Genomic DNA, 21,588 nt, shown 5'->3' on the forward strand with positions numbered 1-21,588 from the left:
ATAGGAGCTAAAAGCAAGAATGTTAGTGTCATCGGGAAGTGTGTCAGGCCTAAGTTCACTCTTCCCTGGCTCTGTGGCCTTCAGTAAGTACTTTATCACTTGAAAATGTCAGCTTATTCATCTGCACAATGGGGACAATAGTAGAATATACTCTCTGGGCCTGGTATGGTGAGGGGCGGGAGCGGGAATTGAAATGATCCATATGAAAGGCTTAGCAATGTGTCCAGCACATAGCAGACACTCAAGGATGTTGAAAAGAAAGTTGGAGAAAGAGGGAAAGGAGCCCTTGGCACAGAATTCATGAAGTAGGCCTAAGAATGCACTTCTAAGGCATGGTTGTTTATAAGCTGCTTGGAGAACTCTTCTCAAACTGTGCCAGCAGATGGGTTATAATTCATCACTAAAAAAGGACACAGGAAATCTGGGTAATTTTTTTGTTGTGGCTTAATAAGTTACCTGTAGAGCCAGATGAGCACATATGAATCTCTTCTGGCCTTCATTCATCAATTGCACATTGTCGGAGCACCTCCTAAGTCCACACATCTTTCCCCACTTAATGCTTTAGCTACCCACATCACAGCGCCTCCTTCAGTCGCACTAATGAACTGAAGGATCTTGCTCACGTTGTCCAGCTCTTTCCAGATGGCTTACCTGGAGCTGGCTGGCTGTGGAGAGCCTGGGAGGGTGGCTTGGGTGTCAGGGATGTAGTGTGATTCACCCCGTTTTCGGCTGGAGTTGTTCTCACTTCACTTGGAGTCTCTGATGGTGTTTCTCCAGGATCAGCCTAAAATTATAAATATCCTTTCATTTTCCACATTTCTTTTTACTCTTTTCTTGCCTTCCTAAACCGACAAGGCTACATTTTGCAGCATCTTCACAATTCTTTTGGAGTTGCAAATATCAAATTTGATACTGCCTGGAAAGCAGGGTTTAAACAGCATAGTGCTGAGCCATGACTATGGGAAGTTAATTGTATTAAAGTCTCCAATTTTTACACCAACCTATGTCTAAGCCTGTTGGTGGTGCCCTTCCACACTGACTCTGTACTAGACTATGTGATAGGCTTTGGTCCATCAGAGAGTAGCAAACTTGATACAAAAGGCCCTCGCAAATTTTTCCACTGTTTCTCAGGGCCCTATTATAGCAATGGAGGATGAGAGGTCTGAGTCATCCTGGTCTCTCATCCAGCTCTTCTGGAGGAGAGCTGAGTCATCTTGGTCAAGGATGTCCTGGACCAGCCAGTCCCCAGCTGAGCATACACACTTGAGTGAGCCCGGCTGAGATGAGCTGTGTCTATGAGTCTGGTCTGGATCTGCAGACCTGCCCAGCTGACCAGATAATGCATGAAAAATAATAACTAATTGATGTTATAAGCTGCCAAGTTTGGGGTTGTTTTATAGAATGAGCTAATTGATGTGATGGATAAGAATGCACATTTTGGAGCACAGCTTGCTTGGGTCCAGATTCCAGCCCTGCAATTTACCAACAGTGTGATTTTGGATGGTTCACTTAACTCTCTGTGCTTCAATTTCTTTATCCTTATAGATGAAGACATGTGTGTACTGGGAATCATAATATTATCTTGTTAGATTGTTTAGATGATTAAATAAGTTAATACTTATAAAGTACTTGGAATTGTTTCTGGCATAGAGTAAATATGTGGATGTTAAATAATGTGAAAGTTATCAGAATCCAAATGGAGTCCCTTATATTAAAACAACAACAACAACAACAACAACCCAAAAAACCCTGACAAAAAGAGCCAGGGAATGTCACAAAGAGAAGGTTCTCACTCATAAATGCCTGATAAGAAAAACTCTCACAGAAGACTCTGCAAAAACCATCACCTTGTACAAAGGCCATAGCAACTTTACACAAAAAATACTTCTGTGAGGACACCTGCCCAGCAACTCCCTGTCCAACCTCCGACTGATATCACTCTTGTTATTGATCCTTGTAGCCAAGCATAATCGTCTCAAAACAATTATGTAATCCTCCTCATTTATCCTTTAAAAACCTTTGTCTTCCTTCCCTCCCTGACTACGCACATAATTTAGTACGCCCTATTCTTAAATAATATCATTTTCTTTTAGAGGGCATCTCTATTTGTCATTTATGTTGACATAAAACAAAGAAAACATTTAAGCTTGTGGAATACTACCAATGAATACTAATAATAAATGCATTGAAACATGAAATGTTCACTTGACACCCTCCAGCAGCTAATTCAACATACCTTATACAGAGTAAACAGTTTAAAAATGTTTGTTGAATAAATCCTGATCCTTATAAAATAATTGCCTACATACTCTTTTAATGTTGCTTTTCAATGTGCTAAATTCTCTGTAACTCTTTATCAGAATTGCCTTCCAAGTCCCTGGCAGATTTTACTGACAATGAGGCTATCCCAATGTTCTACCTTGTAGCACTTTAAAAAATACATTAGGAAATAAATTTTTCCAGAAGCCATTTGGAGCCCAACATTGTGACATTTTGGCATGTCATTACAGATGAAAAATTGTCCTATAATAACATTTTTATAGAAAGTAAGATAAGAGTGAAAATAGTGACACTGATTGTCACCAGTGGCTTTTAATCTGTTTCCCAAATCATCTTTAAAGCATCTTCCAAAACTGCATTAAGTGATGGCAGAACTTATTTTAATTCAACAGATCATCCCTGCTTGTTTACTACAGCCTGCTGAGTGCTGTAAGAGCCCTTAGTAGCAGTGGCTAGACATCAATTAAGGGAGACAGGAGCCTAAACAAGTAACCCGGGCAGCCTGTATAGCTCACTATGGCAGAATCTTTGTTTTGAAAAATGACTGCTTCTGATGGGTAAGTGCCAGTATGGTCACACTATTTACTTACATCCATCAGAAAAATTCTCCCTAGAATTATATGCAAAGGGAAAGGATTGTGTATGTTTTGTTCAGCAAGGCATTGCAAACTGGAAACTCATGGTCCCAATGGGATACATGGATGCATTTTCTTTGGCTCATCCAATGTTGTCAAATCTTTTAATTAAGGTGATTTTATACTGAAACAATGGATTTCTTGCTTCCCTTGAAAAACTAGATTTGACTACATGGGGCCTGTACACCCACAGTGGGTGGTTCTTTGTGTTAAATATAGCAGCGGTAACGCTTTCCTGGCCTCCCAGCTGAAGAGGGTGCCCTTGGTTACCAAACTCAGCTGCTTTAGAAAGCAGATAGGAAGATGTCCCTGTTTCGTGGGGATCTGACCTTCCCCATTATATCCAAGTCGGTTTCTAAAACCATGTGGCGAATGAACCAGATTCTTCCCAATGTGACAGTTCACTAAAATTAGCCCTCTGAAAAAGGATAGAAAAAAAGAAAATTGTGATGGAGGAAAGAATGGAAGTTAGGGAAAACCAGCTTCTGTGAAAGTAATAATGGTGGCTTTTTTTTTTGGCAACTAAAATTAGTGTCTTGAGTGTTAGGCTGGAGGTGCATTCAAACTGGATACAACACGTTTATTTTTAGCTTTGTGTTGAGTTTTCAGATACTCCATATAGCTGTACGCCCTTGGGAAACCAGGTTCAATTGTCAATTTGAGTCAACTAAAGGAAAAAATACATCTCTGCTTATCAAGGGCATGTGAGACAAGGCCTCCGCCTTCCAAAAATGGATGAAAAATATAAAATCAAAGATATTTTTAAAAGTGGATAAATGTTAAGTAAACATTCAGGCAAATACTTTCTGGTTACAGTTGGGGATGAAGGGGTCACCAAGGGTTGGTGCTGGACTTTGAAGTAGGCTTTGGAGAAATGCTTAGTCCAGGCGTCACACCTGGAGATGTCTCACAATCCCTAAGGATACTATTCACACTGTAGAGTAATAGGCAGTTAATGGAAGTGATAGAAACCAGTGAAGTGGACTTACCCGCAGTAGGGCAAAGTGAGGTCATGTCCAGAGCAGGAGAGAGACAGCCTATAAATGGGGCACTTGCTGCTGTTCATTTTTAGCCTATTGCTGCCCAGGTTTTGAGAAAAATGGAAAAACTAAATTTTTGAGTGAACTCCCCTAGTTTCCAGTCACTGAGAGGCCAAACAGAGCACATCTTCAGACTGCATTTGGCCCAGAAGCTGCCAATCTGTACCCTCTGCCAGGAGGAGCAGAGTTTGCCTGGGATTCTGAGATGGTGCAAGAGTGAGCCGTGCATCCTTAGCAATGCTGAAGGGACAGGGCTGTGCTGGGAACTCAGTGGGCCAGGAGCCAACTAGTTTGCAGCCCACAACTCCTTACCTTCTCGCCCCAGTGCCCAAGCAAAGGCATAGAGAAGAGGGTCAGTAATGAGGACATTAAACACTGGGCTAAGAAATTTGAAGATCTTTGCATAGACTGACTCTTGCCAGGGACCTCTTATGATTTTCTGGAGACAAATGTTATATACAAGTTAGGTCAGTGGTCCCCAGCCTTTCTGGCACCAAGGACCAGTTTCATGGAAGATAATTTTTTCATGGACGATAATTTTTTCATGGACCAGGGGGAGAGGAGGTTACTGGGGGGATGTTTTCAGTATGATTCAAGTGCGTTGTATTTATTGTGTACTTTATTTCTACTATTATTGTTACATTGTAATATATAATGAAATAATTATACAACTCACCATAATGTAGAATCAGTGGGAGCCCTGAGCTTGTTTTCTTGCAACCAGATGGTCCCATTTGGGGGTGATGGGAAACAGTAACAGATCATCATGCATTAGATTTTCATAAAGAATGTGCAACCTAGATCCCTCACATGTGCAGTTCACAATAGGGTTTACAGTCCTATGAGAATCGAATGTCGCTACTGATCTGACAGGAGGCGGAGCTCTGGGGGTAATTTGAGTGATGGGGAGCAACTATAAATACAGATGAAGCTTTGCTTGCTTGCCCACCTGCCACTTCCTGCTGTGCAGCCCAGTTCCTAACAGGCTACGGACCAGTGCTGGTTGGGGACACCTGAGTTAAGTAAGATTCTTTAATAACAAATGTATGTGCCTGATGTTTAAACTTTTTTGCTAATGGCTGTAGATAAACTTTTTTTTGAGATGGAATCTCACTCTGTCACCCAGACTGGAGTGCAGTAGTGCGATCTTGGTTCACTGCAACCTCCACCTCCTGGGTTCAAGTGATTCTCCTGCCTCAGCCTCCTGGGTAGCTGGGATTACAAGCATGCATCACCACACCCGGCTAATTTTTGTATTTTTAGTAGAGATGGGGTTTCACCATGTTGGCCAGGTTGGTCGTGAACTCTGGATCCTAAGGGATCGGCCTGCCTCAGCCTCCCAAAGTGCTGGATTACAGATGTGAGCCATCTCGCCTGGCCCAGAGATACAAATTTAATTGACTACATTTACTGAATGGACATTGCGATTAGAAGTGGCTGTAGGTCATCCTGGGTTAGACACTGTTATATACAATAGCTCTTTCACAGCCAGTCAGTGTAGGCAACACTCACAGCACCATAACATAGCAAAAAAATCGGAAGTGTTACTAGAAGTCTTTACTAAAACCTTTATTAAAAGTCATGTAACTTGCCAGAGGTCACACAGGAAACTGTGAGCAAGTATCTGAATATGTACTACATGGTAAAGATTAAATTTTTCTACTGCATCAGTCCACTCTATGATAATAGCAGCTTAAGAAACGGTAAAAATAACTTGCTGCTGAGATAGAGATGTATACATGTAAACATAATTCTGAAAGAACTACCCTGTTGCACTAAACAGGCATCCGTATATACAAAGTTAAATAAGTTAAGCAAAACAATGGCTGAAAAATGAAAAAAAGCACCTATAGGAGTACAATACTAAAATTGAACTTTCTGATATTATGATTGAAAGATCGAATAATTCCCACTATATGAATCTGTAAGCCAGCGTGCGAAAAACAAATTCCTTATCCCACTCAAGAGAATCAGCAGAAAGGCAATGCTTTATTTCTCCCCCATTACTTGTTTTCATGAGTGAATAAAAATCTGGTACTGGAAATTGTGATAGAAACAGAACCTAGGAATGCCAATTTTCTTAATTTGAGTCAAAGACTTAAATTCCAATTAAGCAAATATCAAGGAAAGAAGGTTCAGAAGGTAGTAGTACTTTAGTTGCATTAGCTAGATTTTGGTCAGGTGGGTAGCAAAAAAAAAAAAAAAAAAAGGCAGACTGAACCATGAACCACAGAAGTAAGTTCCTGCCCTCTAGTGGTTAAATGAAATCATTGCAATATCTTTTTCTTCAAAATATGCCTAACTTGAATGTTAAAATTAAATATAAAAAGATTTTATATGCTTCCTAATTCCAAAATGAACAGAAGTGCATTGAAAATAGAATACAGATGGAGCAGTAAAAGGGTAACTGAAAAGATCATCTTTATAAGTTTTATAGAAGGAGGAAAAGCTATTTGATGTACTGGTTGAAAAGATTTCCATCCTGGGCATTGAAAGTTTGGATCTGATGGCTAAGCAGCAGAGAATTAGGATTTGGAGGATTTAACTGAATGGTTAACATGGTAAGTGAAGGGTCTTTCAAATATCATATGTGTTACTGGGCTATTAGAGGTGTTGGATCTTGCTTTCCTCGTCTGAGTCATCTAAAGAGTGCAGTTCCTTCTGTATAGCTGATTAGGATGACAGCATCTTCCTTTGGATGGGCACCACATGGGTAAGAGGCAAGGCCATCAGTTTTTCCATCATATTAGGGTGAGTCTCATAATTTCATCATGCAGGAATCTACTCCACTGAGGACAAATATTGTCATAAAGTAGCTTTGTTAGAGCCAGCCTTTCCCTTAAGGAGGAGCTTCTTCAAACATGAGTACAAATTGTACCTTAAATTTCTATTACTTGACTGAAATTAGATTATATATCTGCCTCCTATTTCTAAGAAATTCAGAATCATTCTTACAAACTTCATCCTGCTGTATGCACTCCCAAATGTTTAGGAGTGAAGTATACTGATGTTTGCAACCTACTTTAAAATGCATCATATTGAACTAAGATGGATTGATAAATGGATAGAGGGATTTATATGTGATCAAGTGAAAGCATCAAAATTTTAATTATGGAATCCAGGTGGCTAATATATAGGTATTCCTTATACGGTTCTTTCAATGTTAGCTTAGAATTTTTCATAATGAAATATGTCAAAACTCCTAATTTTGAAGAGTCTACCAGTGTGAGTTAGAAGCAAGAGACAGCTTTAACGAGCTGGATAAATTCATCGGTTGACTTCTTCATTAACACCAAGTAAAGCACTTTTGGTGTTTTGTACAGTTAATGTCCAGCAAGTTCTTCCAGCAGTAACTGGAGCATGGATTCAAGTGAATCTTGACACAGCATGGCTGTGTCATCATATAAGCACTCGCATGAGTCATCAGCACTCGCATGGTATCATTCTGTTGAACATTAGTAACAGCTGCAATTTTATGTATAGATGTATAAATTTTATAATGTCACTCTCTTCCTCCAAGTTGTGAGGGCTATGAGAGCGTCTGATTTTCCTCAGCATTACACATATAAGGGCCATGACAGTGACTGACACATAGTTGTGTGTTTTTTTTTTTAATTGAATGAATGAATGAATGAATTCACATTTATTTTCCTGCTAGTATACAATAAATAGCTATACTATTAATGGCTAAGTCCTGACAGTAAAGAACCACCTAAATGTTAGGCTAAAATTAAAAAAAAAAATTTGAATGAATGAATAAATCAATGAATGAAAAGAGTGAAGATGCTGCTTTCTGCTGTCTGTAAAAAGTTTGTATTCAATGCATAATAGCAGCAGGTTATTCAGAAGTCTATAAAAGGGTAAAGGAACATAGCTCTGCTAACTCATTTATATGTGTTACATATATAAACTTTCATATATATGTACATAAAAAAGTTCCTACCAACTTTATTAGAAGTGTTTTGATATGGTTTCCAAAGAAATCAGAAGGATTAAACCCTTGGCTGTTAGGTAGAAATCATGGATTTCTCTTTTTAAAAGAAAGTAGACCAACAACTCTTTACATTAATTTTGTGGAAATATATCTTTGAAATTAATTAAGTCAAATCATTTGGTAAGGACTACGGTCAATCGCTCACAGGACAAATTCTGGATAATTCCCAGAAAAAGTGTCTCCTGGAGCCCTTCCCAGGTTTCTGTGATTAAGCTGACATTTTAGAGTGGATGGAATTAACGGGTTTCATCTGGGGAGAGCCACGCTCTTGCGAAAGAAAGATGCAGGACGTCAAAGCAGCAGTTCTTAATGTGTGGTCCCTAGACCAGCATCAGCTTCACTGCAAATTGCTAGAGATGCAAATTCTTGGGTCCACCCCAGACCTACTGAATCAGAAACTTTGACTATGATGTCCATCAATCTGTGTTTTAGGAAGCCATCTAAGTGAGTCTGGTATATGCTAAAGTTTGAGAGCCCTGCTACTCCAAATATGGTCCATGGGCCATAAGCATCACCTGGAAGCTTGTTAAATATGCAGTGTTTTGTGATCTATGACAGACCCGCTGAATCTGAATCTGCATTGTAACAAGATTCTCAAGTGCTCTGTGTGCACCTTTAAAAAAACAAATTTTACTGTGTATATTCAAGACATACAACGTGTTATAAGATACCTACATAGAGTAAAATGGTTACTATAAGGGAACAAAAGACATATCCATCATCTCACACAGTTACCCATTTTGTCCCCCTGTGGCAGGAACAGCTATAATCTACTCATTTAGAAAAAATTCTGACTACAATACACGATTGTTAATTATAGTCCTCATGCTGTACGTTAGATTTTTTTACTGGTTCATCCTACATATTTCCTGCTTTGTATCCTTTGACCTACACGCCCCCCCATTTCCTACACCTGTATGCAAATTAAAATTTGAGAAGCCCTGCTCTAAAGCAGAGTGAAAAATTTCATCATTAATTGAGAGCCATGATTTTATAATCGGACATGACATGGATATTTAAGTTACTGTACTCATCCCTATTTTAGGCAGATGAATCCAAAGTCCCTCATTAGAATCCACTGAAATTTTAGAAATTTTTATGGAAGATATTTGCAAAAGCAGTTGAATTGAACCAATCATTGACCAGTTTCAAGTCACGTGAATGAACGGTCTTTTCTTGATACTTATTTAAAAAGACCCTAGTTCTTCAACTTATTGGCCACTGATATTAGGCACCAAATCACTCTACCATAATGAGCAATTGTTCCCTTCTCTAAAAATGGGGATTACTATGGTTTTCCTAGTTAGCACCCAGTTTTATCCAAGGCATCCAATGGAAGTGCATTGTGAATGCCAAATCTGTACAGTATAGAAATGAAAGAGATGGTATCATTATTTAAAGGAAAACCTTTTCTTTTCACTGTATTGCATGCTTTAAAGTTCAGGGATTTTGATAAACTATTGTTTCTATAAATTAATACCTTGCAAATTTATTATTTGAGGAGGAAGATTTGAAGGAGGAAGAAGATTATTTAAAGAGAATCCAAAATGAGCTGTAAACCTCATCTTTGATTTCAGTGTCAAGTTCTTAATTGTGAATGAAATATCAGACTTCTGTTTTGAATAATTAAATGGTATCCAAGGCCTTGGGCAAAACATTGTAACCTTATGAAAGCACTACCTTGGATTCTATTGATGTCACATTATTTTATTGGCAAAATTAATATCTTATTCAAATAATCAATTTGGGGCCATACACTGAATTAGGAAATATTTACCAATAATTGTATTTTATTTTATTTATTTTTAAGAGACATGATCTCTGTCACCCAGGCTAGGGTGCAGTAGTGCATTTACAGCTCATTGCAGCCTCTGCCTTCTAAAGAATCAAGCGATTCTCCTGCCTCAGGCTCCGGAGAGCTGGGACTACAGGCATGTGTTAGAACACTCAGTTAATATTTGCAAACAATTTTAGATGAATTTCAGCTCACTCACAAGAATATGTGAGTCAGACAATATAAAAAGTAGGCCCTTTGGAATAAATAAACTTTTAGTATTACCAAACAACTTTTCCTTTTCAACATCAATATTACACAAAGACCACTCACACACTTTTACTTGCAGGATGCAAACAGAGACGATGTTGGGAATTCTTGTGAACATTTTTGGTCTTGAGGACTGGGTAAGGTTTGTAGTGTCAGGGACTCTGTCTTAGATGACAACTTTCCCAAGTATGGAAATGAGTGCTTGGCAAATGAATACAGCTTTCGTAACTTCCAAGTGGAGGGATATGTATTTTGGCCAGCCAATGCACAAACCAATCAAATAGAACTCACAAAGATAAACCTAACTTTCTGAAGAATAAGTTCTGACAACATCCAGTGATTAAAGGGGGAAAATTCTTGACATTCAACTAAAAATTCAATCAAAAGATGTTACTATTTAAGGTAAAGGTCTTATACTCTGTGCTCGCTCATTCAGGTAAACTGCTACGGAGGACAGAAAGATGAACGAAGGGCCCATTCTTGCTAAAGGTTACCAGAAAATTACAGCTTTGTTACAGAGGTGGTGCATGTGTGGTGAAGATGCTTGTTAAACTGTGCTCCAAGGACCAGCAGTACCCCATCACTTGGGGGCTTATTAGAGATGCTGAGTCCCAGGCCCTACCCCAGACCCAGTGAATCAGGATCAGCATTTTATCACGATGCCCTGGTCTTCACACTTAAGTTGGAGAAGTGCTGATGTGGAATATGAGTTGTAGAACCCAATCCTTGTAGTTAGGATTTCAATCCTAACTCTTTTCTTTACTAATAGTGCGGTACAGGCAAGCAATTTAACTCCTCAGTGCCTTAGTTTCTTCATTTGTTAAATGGAAATAATGGTAATTAGGACATCCGGAGGTTTTAAGACTTAAGTGAGTGAATACAGTAAAAGCTTCATGGCCAGGCATGGTGAGTCACCCCTGTAATCTCAGTGCTTTGGGAGGCAGAAGTGGGAGGATTGCTTGAGCTGGGAGTTGAAGACTAGCTTGGGCAATACATTGAGACCCTGTCTTGATCAAAGAAAAATAAAATAAAGGGCTCAATATAGTGTCAGATATACAGTAAGCACTCAGTAACTGCTCATTATATTTATTTTTTCTTTACTTCTCTAACATTAAAAAAGTCACTTTCAAATATTGCATTTATGAGATTATTATCACAAAATATTTCCTAATAAATGTATGAGATATTTACTTTTTCCTTTTATAGGTATTTTAAAGATAGAAAAGAAAAAATGTGTTATGATATTTCACTAGGCATCTCTGTAATTACATTATTCGGTCTATAAAACATTTAAAAAATTATTTTTTAAAATGTGCATAGAGGTCAGCCACGGGGGCTCACGCCTGTAATCCCAGCACTTTGTGAGGCCAAGGCAGGTGGATTACCTGAGGTCAGGTGTTCAAGAGGAGCCTAGCCAACATGGTGAAACCCTGTCTCTACTAAAAAGATAAAAATTAGCCGGGTGTGGTGGTGAGTGCCTGCAGTCCTGGCTACTCAGGAGGCTGAGGCAGGAGAATCGCTTGAACTCAGGAGGCAGAGGTTGCAGTGAGCCGAGATCATGCCACTGCACTCCAGCCTGGGCGACAGAGCAAGACTTCGTCTCAAAAAATAAACAAATGAAAATTCACACAGGAAACGTGCTAGAAGGACATACATTAAAAATGTTAACAGTATTTGCAGAATTAGAGGGTTTTAAATTTTTATTTCTTTAGTTTACTATGTTTTAAAATTTTTCCACATGACTTTTTATTTAGAGGAATTAACTGTGAATGTTATACCTTGTTAGGATTCAGTAAGGCACTTATTCTACAACTTGACTAATCTATCACTCTGAATTTACAAAGACAAAACAATTCCAATAACAAATCTTTATTATTCCTTCACTTCTAACCATTATTCAGATAATATGCAACTAATATATATTATACACATAATATATGTATAATATAATCTGAATAATATATTTTTGCCTTATCTGAAATGAATATCTATTGTTCAATCATGGGGGAAAATTCCACTTTCTTCTCTATTTGGTTTATAAATTACTCTAGGAAGATAATTTATAAGACTATTAAAAACCTGGTAATATTTTGCAGTCCAATGAAGTTTTTAATGTTCAAATAGAAATGACCTTTAGAAGCATCACATTAAAATGATGATACTAAAAAAGTCTTTGCTGCTAAAATAGTGTCTCCAGTGCCTGCCATGTCCTAGATAGAATTTTCTTTAGAGAAAACCACAGTTACTTATTTTCAATGGCATCATTCAAACAAACTTACATTATTTCAAGACAAGAAAAAAGACACACTGGTGCTCAAAGTGTGAAATGACTTTTCTTTCCTAGCATTACATTTTAAGGGCAAATGATTTTTTGTTTCTTGAGTTGTAAAAATGAGGCCAGTTAAGAGTTTAGATATGTCAAAGGAAAAAAAATCATATTTTCTCTATTAGACTAGTACAGGGTCTATGTGATTCAATACCTCTAAAATTATTTCTAAAACTGAAAAATGTCCAAATACTGTCCAAGTTTAAACAATATTATACATTTCTAAAAATGCTTTCTGCTCACCTTTAAGAAAAGAACAACAAAAATAAGAGTGACTTGAAACTACTTCCGTAGTTTTGTACATTTTATTCTCCTGAAATAACTTTTTGATGGTGCAAAGATAAGGTTTTCAAAGGACATCAATTTGTAAAAAGAGTCCTACAATCTCAAAGGCCTTATGTCTCCCATTCTTTAGAGTGACATTTTCCCCTAGTCATTACAGAAATTGTCTCTCTGAAGCACCATTAGGAAAATGTTCCATTATGAGACCTTTAGCTCAATTACTATACTCAATATTTCATACACTGAATTAGGAAATATTTACAAACAATTTTATCTCATTTTATTTTATTTTATTTTATTTTTAAGAGACATGGTCCCTGTTGCCCAGGCTAGGGTATAGTAGTGCATTCATAGTTCATTGCAGCCTCTGTCTCCTGCACTCAAGCAATTCCCCTGCCTCAGGCTCCCAAGTAGCTGGGATTACAGGCGTGTATCAGCACAGACAGCTAATATTTGCAAACAATTTTAGATAAATTTCAGCTCACTCACAAGAACGTGTATGTCAGACAACATAAAAAGTAGGCTGAAATATGGTAGTGTTGAAATGTTCTCTTGAAGCAAGTGCTTATTCCTTAGGCACAATGGCTAAGTAATGGGTTAAAGTTGATAATCTAAAAAGTATTTCCTCTAAATACCGAAAATACATGTAATTTCACTTGAAAATGCTTTCATTTAACCTCTATTTCTTACAGAATAAAATACATCCAGTTGAAAAAAGACAATCCTGTTTTTTTTTTTTTTTAACTTTTATTTTAGGTTCGGGGTACACACAAGGGTTTGTTATATAGGGGTGTCATAGGGGTTTAGTATTCAGATAACTTTGCCACTCAGGTAATATGCATTGTACCTAATAGGTCCTGTTTTCTATTTAGAGAAGAATGCTATTAATAGTGATTTATTTATATCTACGTAAATTATCCTTACCTTTAATTATACTTTATTAAATATGCTATTAAGTAAAGCAGGAAAAAGAGAAAAGAATTTGAGAACCTTTGGTGGATTTCCAAAGACAGAAATTAATTTCATACTGATGTCCATATGAGTAAAATGAGAGACTCATAGAATAGCCTTAATCTTTTAAAGGTCATGGAAAAGAGAAAAAGCACTATTATCATTGAAGAAATATCAGAATGAAAGATGTAAGTATTGCCAAATATTTAAAGTCTTAATTAACTAATTAAGAATTAATTCAGAAAGAGAACTCATTCTTGTGTTTATTTATAAAACAGCAAGCTACTTAGCATTGCTGGTTTCCCTAGAAGCAGAAGTGGACATGAGGATTCTTGAGCACATGAGTTACTGAGAGAATGGTCTCAGGAAAAAACTGAAGGGAGGTGAGGCAAACAGGTTAAGACAGGAAAGAAGATAAGTCAAAATGTGGCCTCAGGCAAACTCCAGTCTCAGGCTGATGCCACAGGGCACTCGTGAGCATGAACTGCAACACAGAAGTTGCCCACCACAAGCAAGGGGCTGAGCTATTATTCTCCCAAGTGGGGTTTATCCCAGAGATGCAAGGATGGTTCAACATACGCAAATCAATCAATGTGATACATCATATCAGCAGAATGAAGGGAAAAAAACCCATATGATCATTTCAATTTATGTTGAAAAAGCATTTGATAAAATTCAACATCCCTTCTGGTAAAAACTCTCAAAAAAACCCTACCTGGGTATAGAAGGAACATATTTCAACACAATGAAAGCCATATATAACAGTTCAACAGCTAGTATCAAACTGAATGAAGAAAAACTGAAAGCCTTTCCTCTGAGATCTAGAATAAGACAAGGATGCTCACTTTCACCACTATTATTCAACATAGTACTGGAAATCTAAGCTAGAGCAATTAGACAAGAAAATGAATAAAGGGCATCCATATTGGAAAAAGTCAAATTATTCCTGTTTGCAGATGATATGATCTTATATTTGGAAAAACCGAATGACTCCACCAACAAGCTATTAGAACTGATGAACATTCAGTGAAGTTGTAGAATTAAAACTCAGTGTACAAAAATCAGTATGCCTGTATCAGAATATCAAATGCACCCCATAACATATATGCCAACTACATACCCATAAATAAAATAAAATAAAATAAAATAAAATAGTGCAGCGTTGCAAATATCCAATAATTGGGGGCTTAGTAATTAAATTATGGTGGAGCTATATGATAGAAGGCTATGAGTTATTAAAAGTCATGTCATAGAAGAATATTTAATGACATGGACAATGAGATACTTAATACTTTTATTTTCACTTACAACACAAACTGTGAATATTATCCTATTTTATGAAAGAGTAACAGTTGTGCATAAAAAGGCTAGATATGTATACACCCCACATTCACTGTGGCTATCTCTGAGTGGATGGGATATTTGAATTACAGTTGATTTCTTTGCTGTTTTCTTTTGTCATTTTTATGTTTTAAATTTTCTATGACAAATCTAGAATGCTTTTGAAATAAGAAAAGCATTACTTAATGAACAATATCAACTTTAATAGTCTATTTAGATGAACTATTTAATGGATAACTATTAGTTATAGTTATTAAAACAATTTTCAAGGTTTTTTCCCCCAATACTGACAGTTCTCCATTTTCTATCTTTTTTCTCAAGTTTTTCCTCTGAATAAAATATGAAAATAGCAAAATTTTATCACTATTTTTAATATTAGTGTCACCTTTAATAATCAAGTTATAATTCACTTTTTTAAAAGCAAAAAGACTGCCAGTCTACATAGAAGCTTTATATTTTTAAACTTCATTTCTACTATTTTTAGATCCTCCCTTAATTATGCTTTGCATTGTGACATCTAATTTGGAATAATACATCAATTATTTGGAGGACATACATTATAATATGTAAATAAACCGTCTAATAATGATAGTAGACTCTTCATGGCTCATACTATTTTCCAGGTATTGCGTTAAATATTTTATGTATTATAAAAAATCAGGGCCGGGTGCGGTAGCTCAAGCCTGTAATCCCAGCACTTTGGGAGGCCGAGACGGGTGGATCACGAGGTCAGGAGATCGAGACCATCCTGGTCTACACGGTGAAACCCCGTCTCTACTAAAAATACAAAAAACTAGCCGGGCGAGATGGCGGGCGCCTACTGTAGTCCCAGCTACTCGGGAGGCTGAGGCAGGAGAATGGCGTGAACCCGGGAGGCGGAGCTTGTAGTGAGCCGAGATCGCGCCACTGCACTCCAGCCTGGGCGACAGAGCGAGACTCCATCTCAAAAAAAAAAAAACAGAAAGGCACTTTGAAAATCCTGCATACTACATTAAAGACAAAGGGAAACTCTAAATGATTTGATGATTATCTTCCTTTTTAAGTGCCCTTATCACCTTTAATTGGCATGAAATCATGTAGAAAGTTTCAATGGAAATAGCAAGATGTGTACAGTTTAATTTTATCACAAGATAAGATGCTCATTGTATCCACAGAACACCAAAAGGAAATGAAATGTGAAAAATTTAAGTCAGTCATCTAGATGTTCTGTGACATGATGCTGAACTCCATGAAAGTGTTCCAATGTGCTATTTCTTCTCCTGAGGTATGTGGTATTACCTAGACAAAGCCAACAAGTAGGTGTGGAAATCATGCTTAATGCTGTATGTGAGATTAAAACACCCTCTCACCTCTTTCTTTACGTCTTCTTCATCTTCCAGTGTCAAAGCAGCCAATTGCTTAGCTCTCTGCTCCATCAGGTTCACATACCGGATTGGGTTTGATAAAGCTTCAATGACATCTAAATAGGGAAGAGACATTTTAGATCAAAGGTCCTGGAGGTATTGATTATCCATCATTCACCTACTTACTCATCTGTCTGACTATCAGTCCATGCATTCATTCATCACCCATCTACCCACCCATCCATCCATCCATCCATCCACCCAGTCATTATCCATCTTCCACTCTTCCATCTACCCATACAACTATCTACTCCTCTAACCAACACTTTGAACATGGACAAGGGTTAGGACTCTGTTGAAACTTCAGGAAGAGACAAATTAAGAGTTTAGTTCTGAGAGTCAAACTGGACAGGCAGGTTTCAACTCAGGATCCTTCAATACTCTTGATTCTTTAGTTTCTTTTTGAGGGGCCTATCCATTCCAGCAATGGCCCACACAATTGTCCTATTTGGCCCAAATTATGTTTCATAAATGGAGACATTTCACATAAAAAGCCTGCTTTCCGGACTGTTGAGATAACCCAATGATTTGGTAATATAGTTATCATTTGAATGGCAGTGCCTAGCTGGAATAAGTTATGGCTGGCGGCTTTGGACGGACCATGTGCCACGAGCTTACCATGGTCTCCAGTACTCCCCAGTGTCCTACACCCAAGCTACTTGGCACTATAAGCGTTTACGTTTATGATTCTTGGTTAATTCCTTAAATTTAGGATGTCATCCATGAAAAGAATCAGCATCGTAAAACTGGTGGAAGACAAATTCAGTGTACAGACCTAGACATCTGTTGTAATGGATAACATGAGTTAGTAAGTGCTGGACCCATGAGAATAAGACTACCAGGGAATACATATTAAAAAAACTGAGGTGTTGTGATTTTAATTAAAATACATTAAATTAAAATGTATTCACAACGGCTCAAGCAATTTACCTCTAAACACACATACGAAAGTAGGGGTGATTCTGAAGCCAGAATCTCCTGCTTTGTTTGGTTCAGTTTTCCTTCCACTAACCCAAAAATATATGGTGACCCAGACAGAAATGCCCCTTTGAGTAAAGGGGTATTTGAGTTAAGTTGTTTACCTGCATATGTGTCTGGCACATAGTCTTTCACTTCTATGTAGACAAAGACAGCAGGCAGCGTCAGAGGCTGGTTCCTTTCATTCCTTAGACATATATAGTGATAGCCTGGAAGGTGAGAATAATGCTGTGTAGCACATATTTCCTTCCCAATGTTAGTTATAAGTATGCACATCTATGTGACGAAAGCATGTATTTCAGGTTACTTTAGATGAAAAACAGGTCACTTTTTTCATTTTAACGACAGTTATGAATGATAAGGTATTATTTTTCTCATCAGAAAAGAAAACATTCATTGTGATTTTTTCCTTTCCAACCATATGTTTTTTTTCCTACAAAAGAGAATTCAAAATCATATGTCATAGACTGAATTATTGATCCAAACTTGCCCCCATAATAGAATTATACTTGACATGACTTCTTTTTTTTTTTTAATTGTTATTACTACTTTTTGTAGAGACAGGGTCTCACTCTGTTGCCCAGGCTGGTTTCAAACTTCTGGCTTCAAGAGATCCTCCTGCCTCAGCCTCCCAAAGCGCTGAGATTATGGGGGTGAGCCGCCATGCCCAGCTTTGACGTGATTTCTTGACTTGTGCTTAAGCTCTGCTTTAGTCAACAGTATATTAGTATTTTGGTGTAAGTAGAGGCTTAAAATGCACATGCAGAATTAGACTTGCCCTCTGTATTCCAATGGTTTGCCAAGAGAAGTCCATATTGTGGAAGTAACTGCCACTTCAGCCTAGGCCCCAGAGTGAGCACGTATGGGACAGACATAGACCCAACCCAGAACCTGAAGCACAGCTATGCTGCTGAGCCCAGGCTAGATCAGCCAAACCTGGCCAACCCACAGACCTATGAGCATGAAGATAAATACTTGCATATAAGTTTTCAGATTGTTTGTTACACATAATTATTGTTGAAAGAGTTGACTAATATGTTAATACTACAACATGCCACAAAAACATGTAACTAAATCTCATAGCCCTTGTTACGTAACAAAATTACAAAGCAGAAAATAGTTTCCTAAATCATTTTCTAGTAATATTTTAAGCAGTGATGATTTTCTTTGCAACTTTGATAAAAAGTTTCTCAGCACACTATCCATACCTGGCCGAATGGCTTGCACTGGCAAGATACGGTGGCCAATGAATTTACCTCCTTCTTCATAAACTGCTACTCTCAAACAGGCCAGAGTAGGAAGAACCACCTACAAAGGACATTAAGGACACATCTGGTTATACGAATGAACAATTCCAAGAAATAATTAGAAAGGTATTATTCAATCAGGACCAGCTTTTCTTTTCTGTTTTCTTCCTTCCTTCCTTCCTTCCTTCCTTCCTTCCTTCCTTCCTTCCTTCCTTCCTCCCTCCCTCCCTCCCTCCCTCCCTCCCTTCCTTCCTTCCTTCCTTTCTTTTTTTTGAGACAGAGTCTTGCTCTGTCACCCAGGCTGAAGTGCAGTGGCATGATCTTGGCTCACTGCAACCTCCACCTCCCAGGTTCAAGCAATTCTCCTGTCTCAGCCTTCTGAGTAGCTGGTACTACAGGTGCACGCCTCCACGCCTGGCTAATTTTTGTATTTTTTTTTAGTAGAGACAGCATTTCACCACATTGTTCAGGCTGGTCTCAAACTCCTGACCTCAGGTGATCCACCACCTTGGCCTCCCAAAGTGCTGGGATTATAGGCGTGAGCCACTGTCCCTGGCCAGGACCACCTTTTCAGATCCAAGTAGAAGTTTCTACTTAGCTACTTTAGACAAAAAGTTGAGATGTTGCCTTATAAATTTCATTGTCAGAGGAGAAGACACGGGTTGTCAGAGATAGGGCTCCATCTGTGTTTTATCATCTCCCCTAAATGAGGCATTTGTTAAAAAAAAATAGGCTGTTTTATTTTTACATGAACATTCTCAATGTGGAAATGACAAAAGTTCTATCTTTAAACAAAAAGAGTTCAGTGGTCTTATCACCATGTGAATATTTCATTTATGTTTTCAAAGCAAATTACTTTTGCATCTTCAAAGTGACAGCAGAAAAAAGTGAAAACAACCACCACTGAAAAACAAGAATAACTTTCAGGATAACTTTCAAAGTACAATTGCTTTATAAATTTGTAAATTCCCATAGTAAGCAACGAGCAACTACTCATTTCTTTCCTCAGTGTGAAACATCTAAAATATGCAGTTATATCTCATGTCAAGAACATGAAGTCAACTATCTCTTTAAAAATGTATTGTTTACAAAACCAGCAAACTCATATTTATTGAATATTTTCATTGTGCTAGATATTTCTTAAGCGTGGTTAGCGTATTTACTTATGGAACATTCATAATAACCCTAAGAAGTAAACATTATAGTAAACATTATTATTAAACTCAGTTAACATATGGAAAAATCTCAGAGCACAGAGAGTTTCCATATAGCTATTCTCCTTGCAGAAGACTGGCTTTGTAGGTATTTTGGCCAGAAAAAAGCGAAGAGTAGGGTAAAAAGTCTACTTCCCACTGAACTTACTTTCTTCCTTTACATGATAAGCATGTGTGAAGAAGATTTGCTTTTTGGTGAAGAAAGAGAAGGGCCCAGTTGAGTGTGAAAGGTTTCAATTTTATTAGATGGAACCCAGACAAGATTGAATGACCAGCTCTCAGAGGCTAGAGATTTTGGGGAATTTAAATAATGTTCCTTTTAAAGGAAGTATGAATTTTCTTTCTCTCAGCCACTATATTATTCCCTACTTCCACTCTACTTCATTTGAGTTATAATTAAAATGTATCATTTATCACTTGTACTATCAGACGATAGGAGTTAAATGTATATGTTTTTATGGCTGTCCATTTGAGGCATACTAGAATGAACTGATTTACAATACAATTCTGAAAATCCAAACAAGTGATTAACAGAATTCTTGAAGAGTTTTCAGAATGGCTTTCAAAGGGTAACTGCTTTATAAATGTGTAAATTTCCAAATTAAACAGCAAGTAATTCACCATTTCATTATTTTCTCAGTGTAAAACACCTGAAAATGCAGTTATAACTCATATCAAGACATGTGACCAACCTTTTTGAACACAATAGGTTCTTCTTCCCAGACAGGATTCACAGCATTTCCTTGGGATGTCTTGGTCTTAAATGCCTTCCTCCTTGTATCCACAGGCAAGCCAAACATATCCACTTCCACGTAAGTCCCGACTTTCTTATCAGAAAGAAACTGACCTGAAATAATCTAGAAAATCAATCAATCCATAAGGAGTTCTGATATGCAAATAACACAGACATAAGAGAATACTTTAAAGAGCCACAAATGCTGCTGGTGAATGTTGAATTATAAGCAAAATGGAATAGAAGCAAGAGTAGAAATATGACTTCCCTTTCACTTAACGGCTTGTGATAGGGTTTGGTTCTGTGTCCTCACTCAAATCTCATGTTAAATTGTAATCCCCACATGTTTGGGGAGGGACCTGGTGGGAGGTGATTGGATTATGGGAGTGGTTTCTCTCATGCTGTTCTCATGATAGTGAGTTCTCACGAGATCTGATGGTTTAAAAGTGTGTGGCAGTTCTCCCCTCACTCTCTCTCTCCTTCCCTCGTGTGACATGTGCTTTGCTTCCCCTTCACTTTCCACCATAATTGTAAGTTTCATGAGGCCTCCTCAGTCATGCAGAACTGTGAGTCAATTAAACCTCTTTTCTTTATAAATTGCTCAGTCTCAGGTAGTTCTTTACAGCATTGTGAAAACGAACTAATACAAATTGGTAGAGGGATATTGAAAATGGTAAGGTTAGAAGTAGTCAATTAATAAGACAAAGTATTGTAGGAGGAATAAATGAACAAGTATTCACTTTAAACCATCAAGATCAGTTTATTGTTACCTCTAATCTCACATGGTGTCACCATCTACAGTTAGGTATTCTTTGTCTAGCTACAGTACTAATTGATATTATAGACTTAAAAGAGATTTTTAATATTACATATTTATAAATGTCTTCCATGTCTGCCTCTGTTTCTGTCCAAATTTTCAAAATCTGAGGTATCCATTAGCTGTCATAAAGGTTAATGGAGGCAAAAAAGATGTGCTTCTGCTGTATACTAGGAAGGTGAACAGCAGGAAGCAAGTGCCGACAGAGCAAACCTGGTGAATCTGGGTTAGGTGGTTACAAGAAAGTTGCCTGCTGGTCAAGAACTTTCTGAGCTCAAGATTGTGAAAAGAAGACAGCATTAT

The 21,588-nt window shown here is 37.6% G+C and overlaps 1 protein-coding gene across 1 annotated transcript in view; it reads right to left on the reverse strand.

Moving 5' to 3' along the window:
* The window catches only part of PLCB1 (phospholipase C, beta 1 (phosphoinositide-specific)), a 671,021-nt gene that overhangs the window by 44,190 nt on the left and 605,243 nt on the right, over positions 1 to 21,588 (reverse strand). Inside the window, exons 20-24 of the mRNA XM_011941002.1 lie at positions 20,428 to 20,592; positions 18,483 to 18,582; positions 17,379 to 17,483; positions 16,243 to 16,352; positions 652 to 784 (exon numbers count right to left, since the gene is read on the reverse strand). Coding sequence (XP_011796392.1) covers positions 652 to 784; positions 16,243 to 16,352; positions 17,379 to 17,483; positions 18,483 to 18,582; positions 20,428 to 20,592 — 613 coding nt within the window. The remainder of the gene's footprint in view (positions 1 to 651; positions 785 to 16,242; positions 16,353 to 17,378; positions 17,484 to 18,482; positions 18,583 to 20,427; positions 20,593 to 21,588) is intronic.

This window comes from Colobus angolensis, unplaced genomic scaffold, assembly GCF_000951035.1.
Source record: "Colobus angolensis palliatus isolate OR3802 unplaced genomic scaffold, Cang.pa_1.0 Scaffold197, whole genome shotgun sequence".
Taxonomy (NCBI): Eukaryota; Metazoa; Chordata; class Mammalia; order Primates; family Cercopithecidae; genus Colobus; species Colobus angolensis.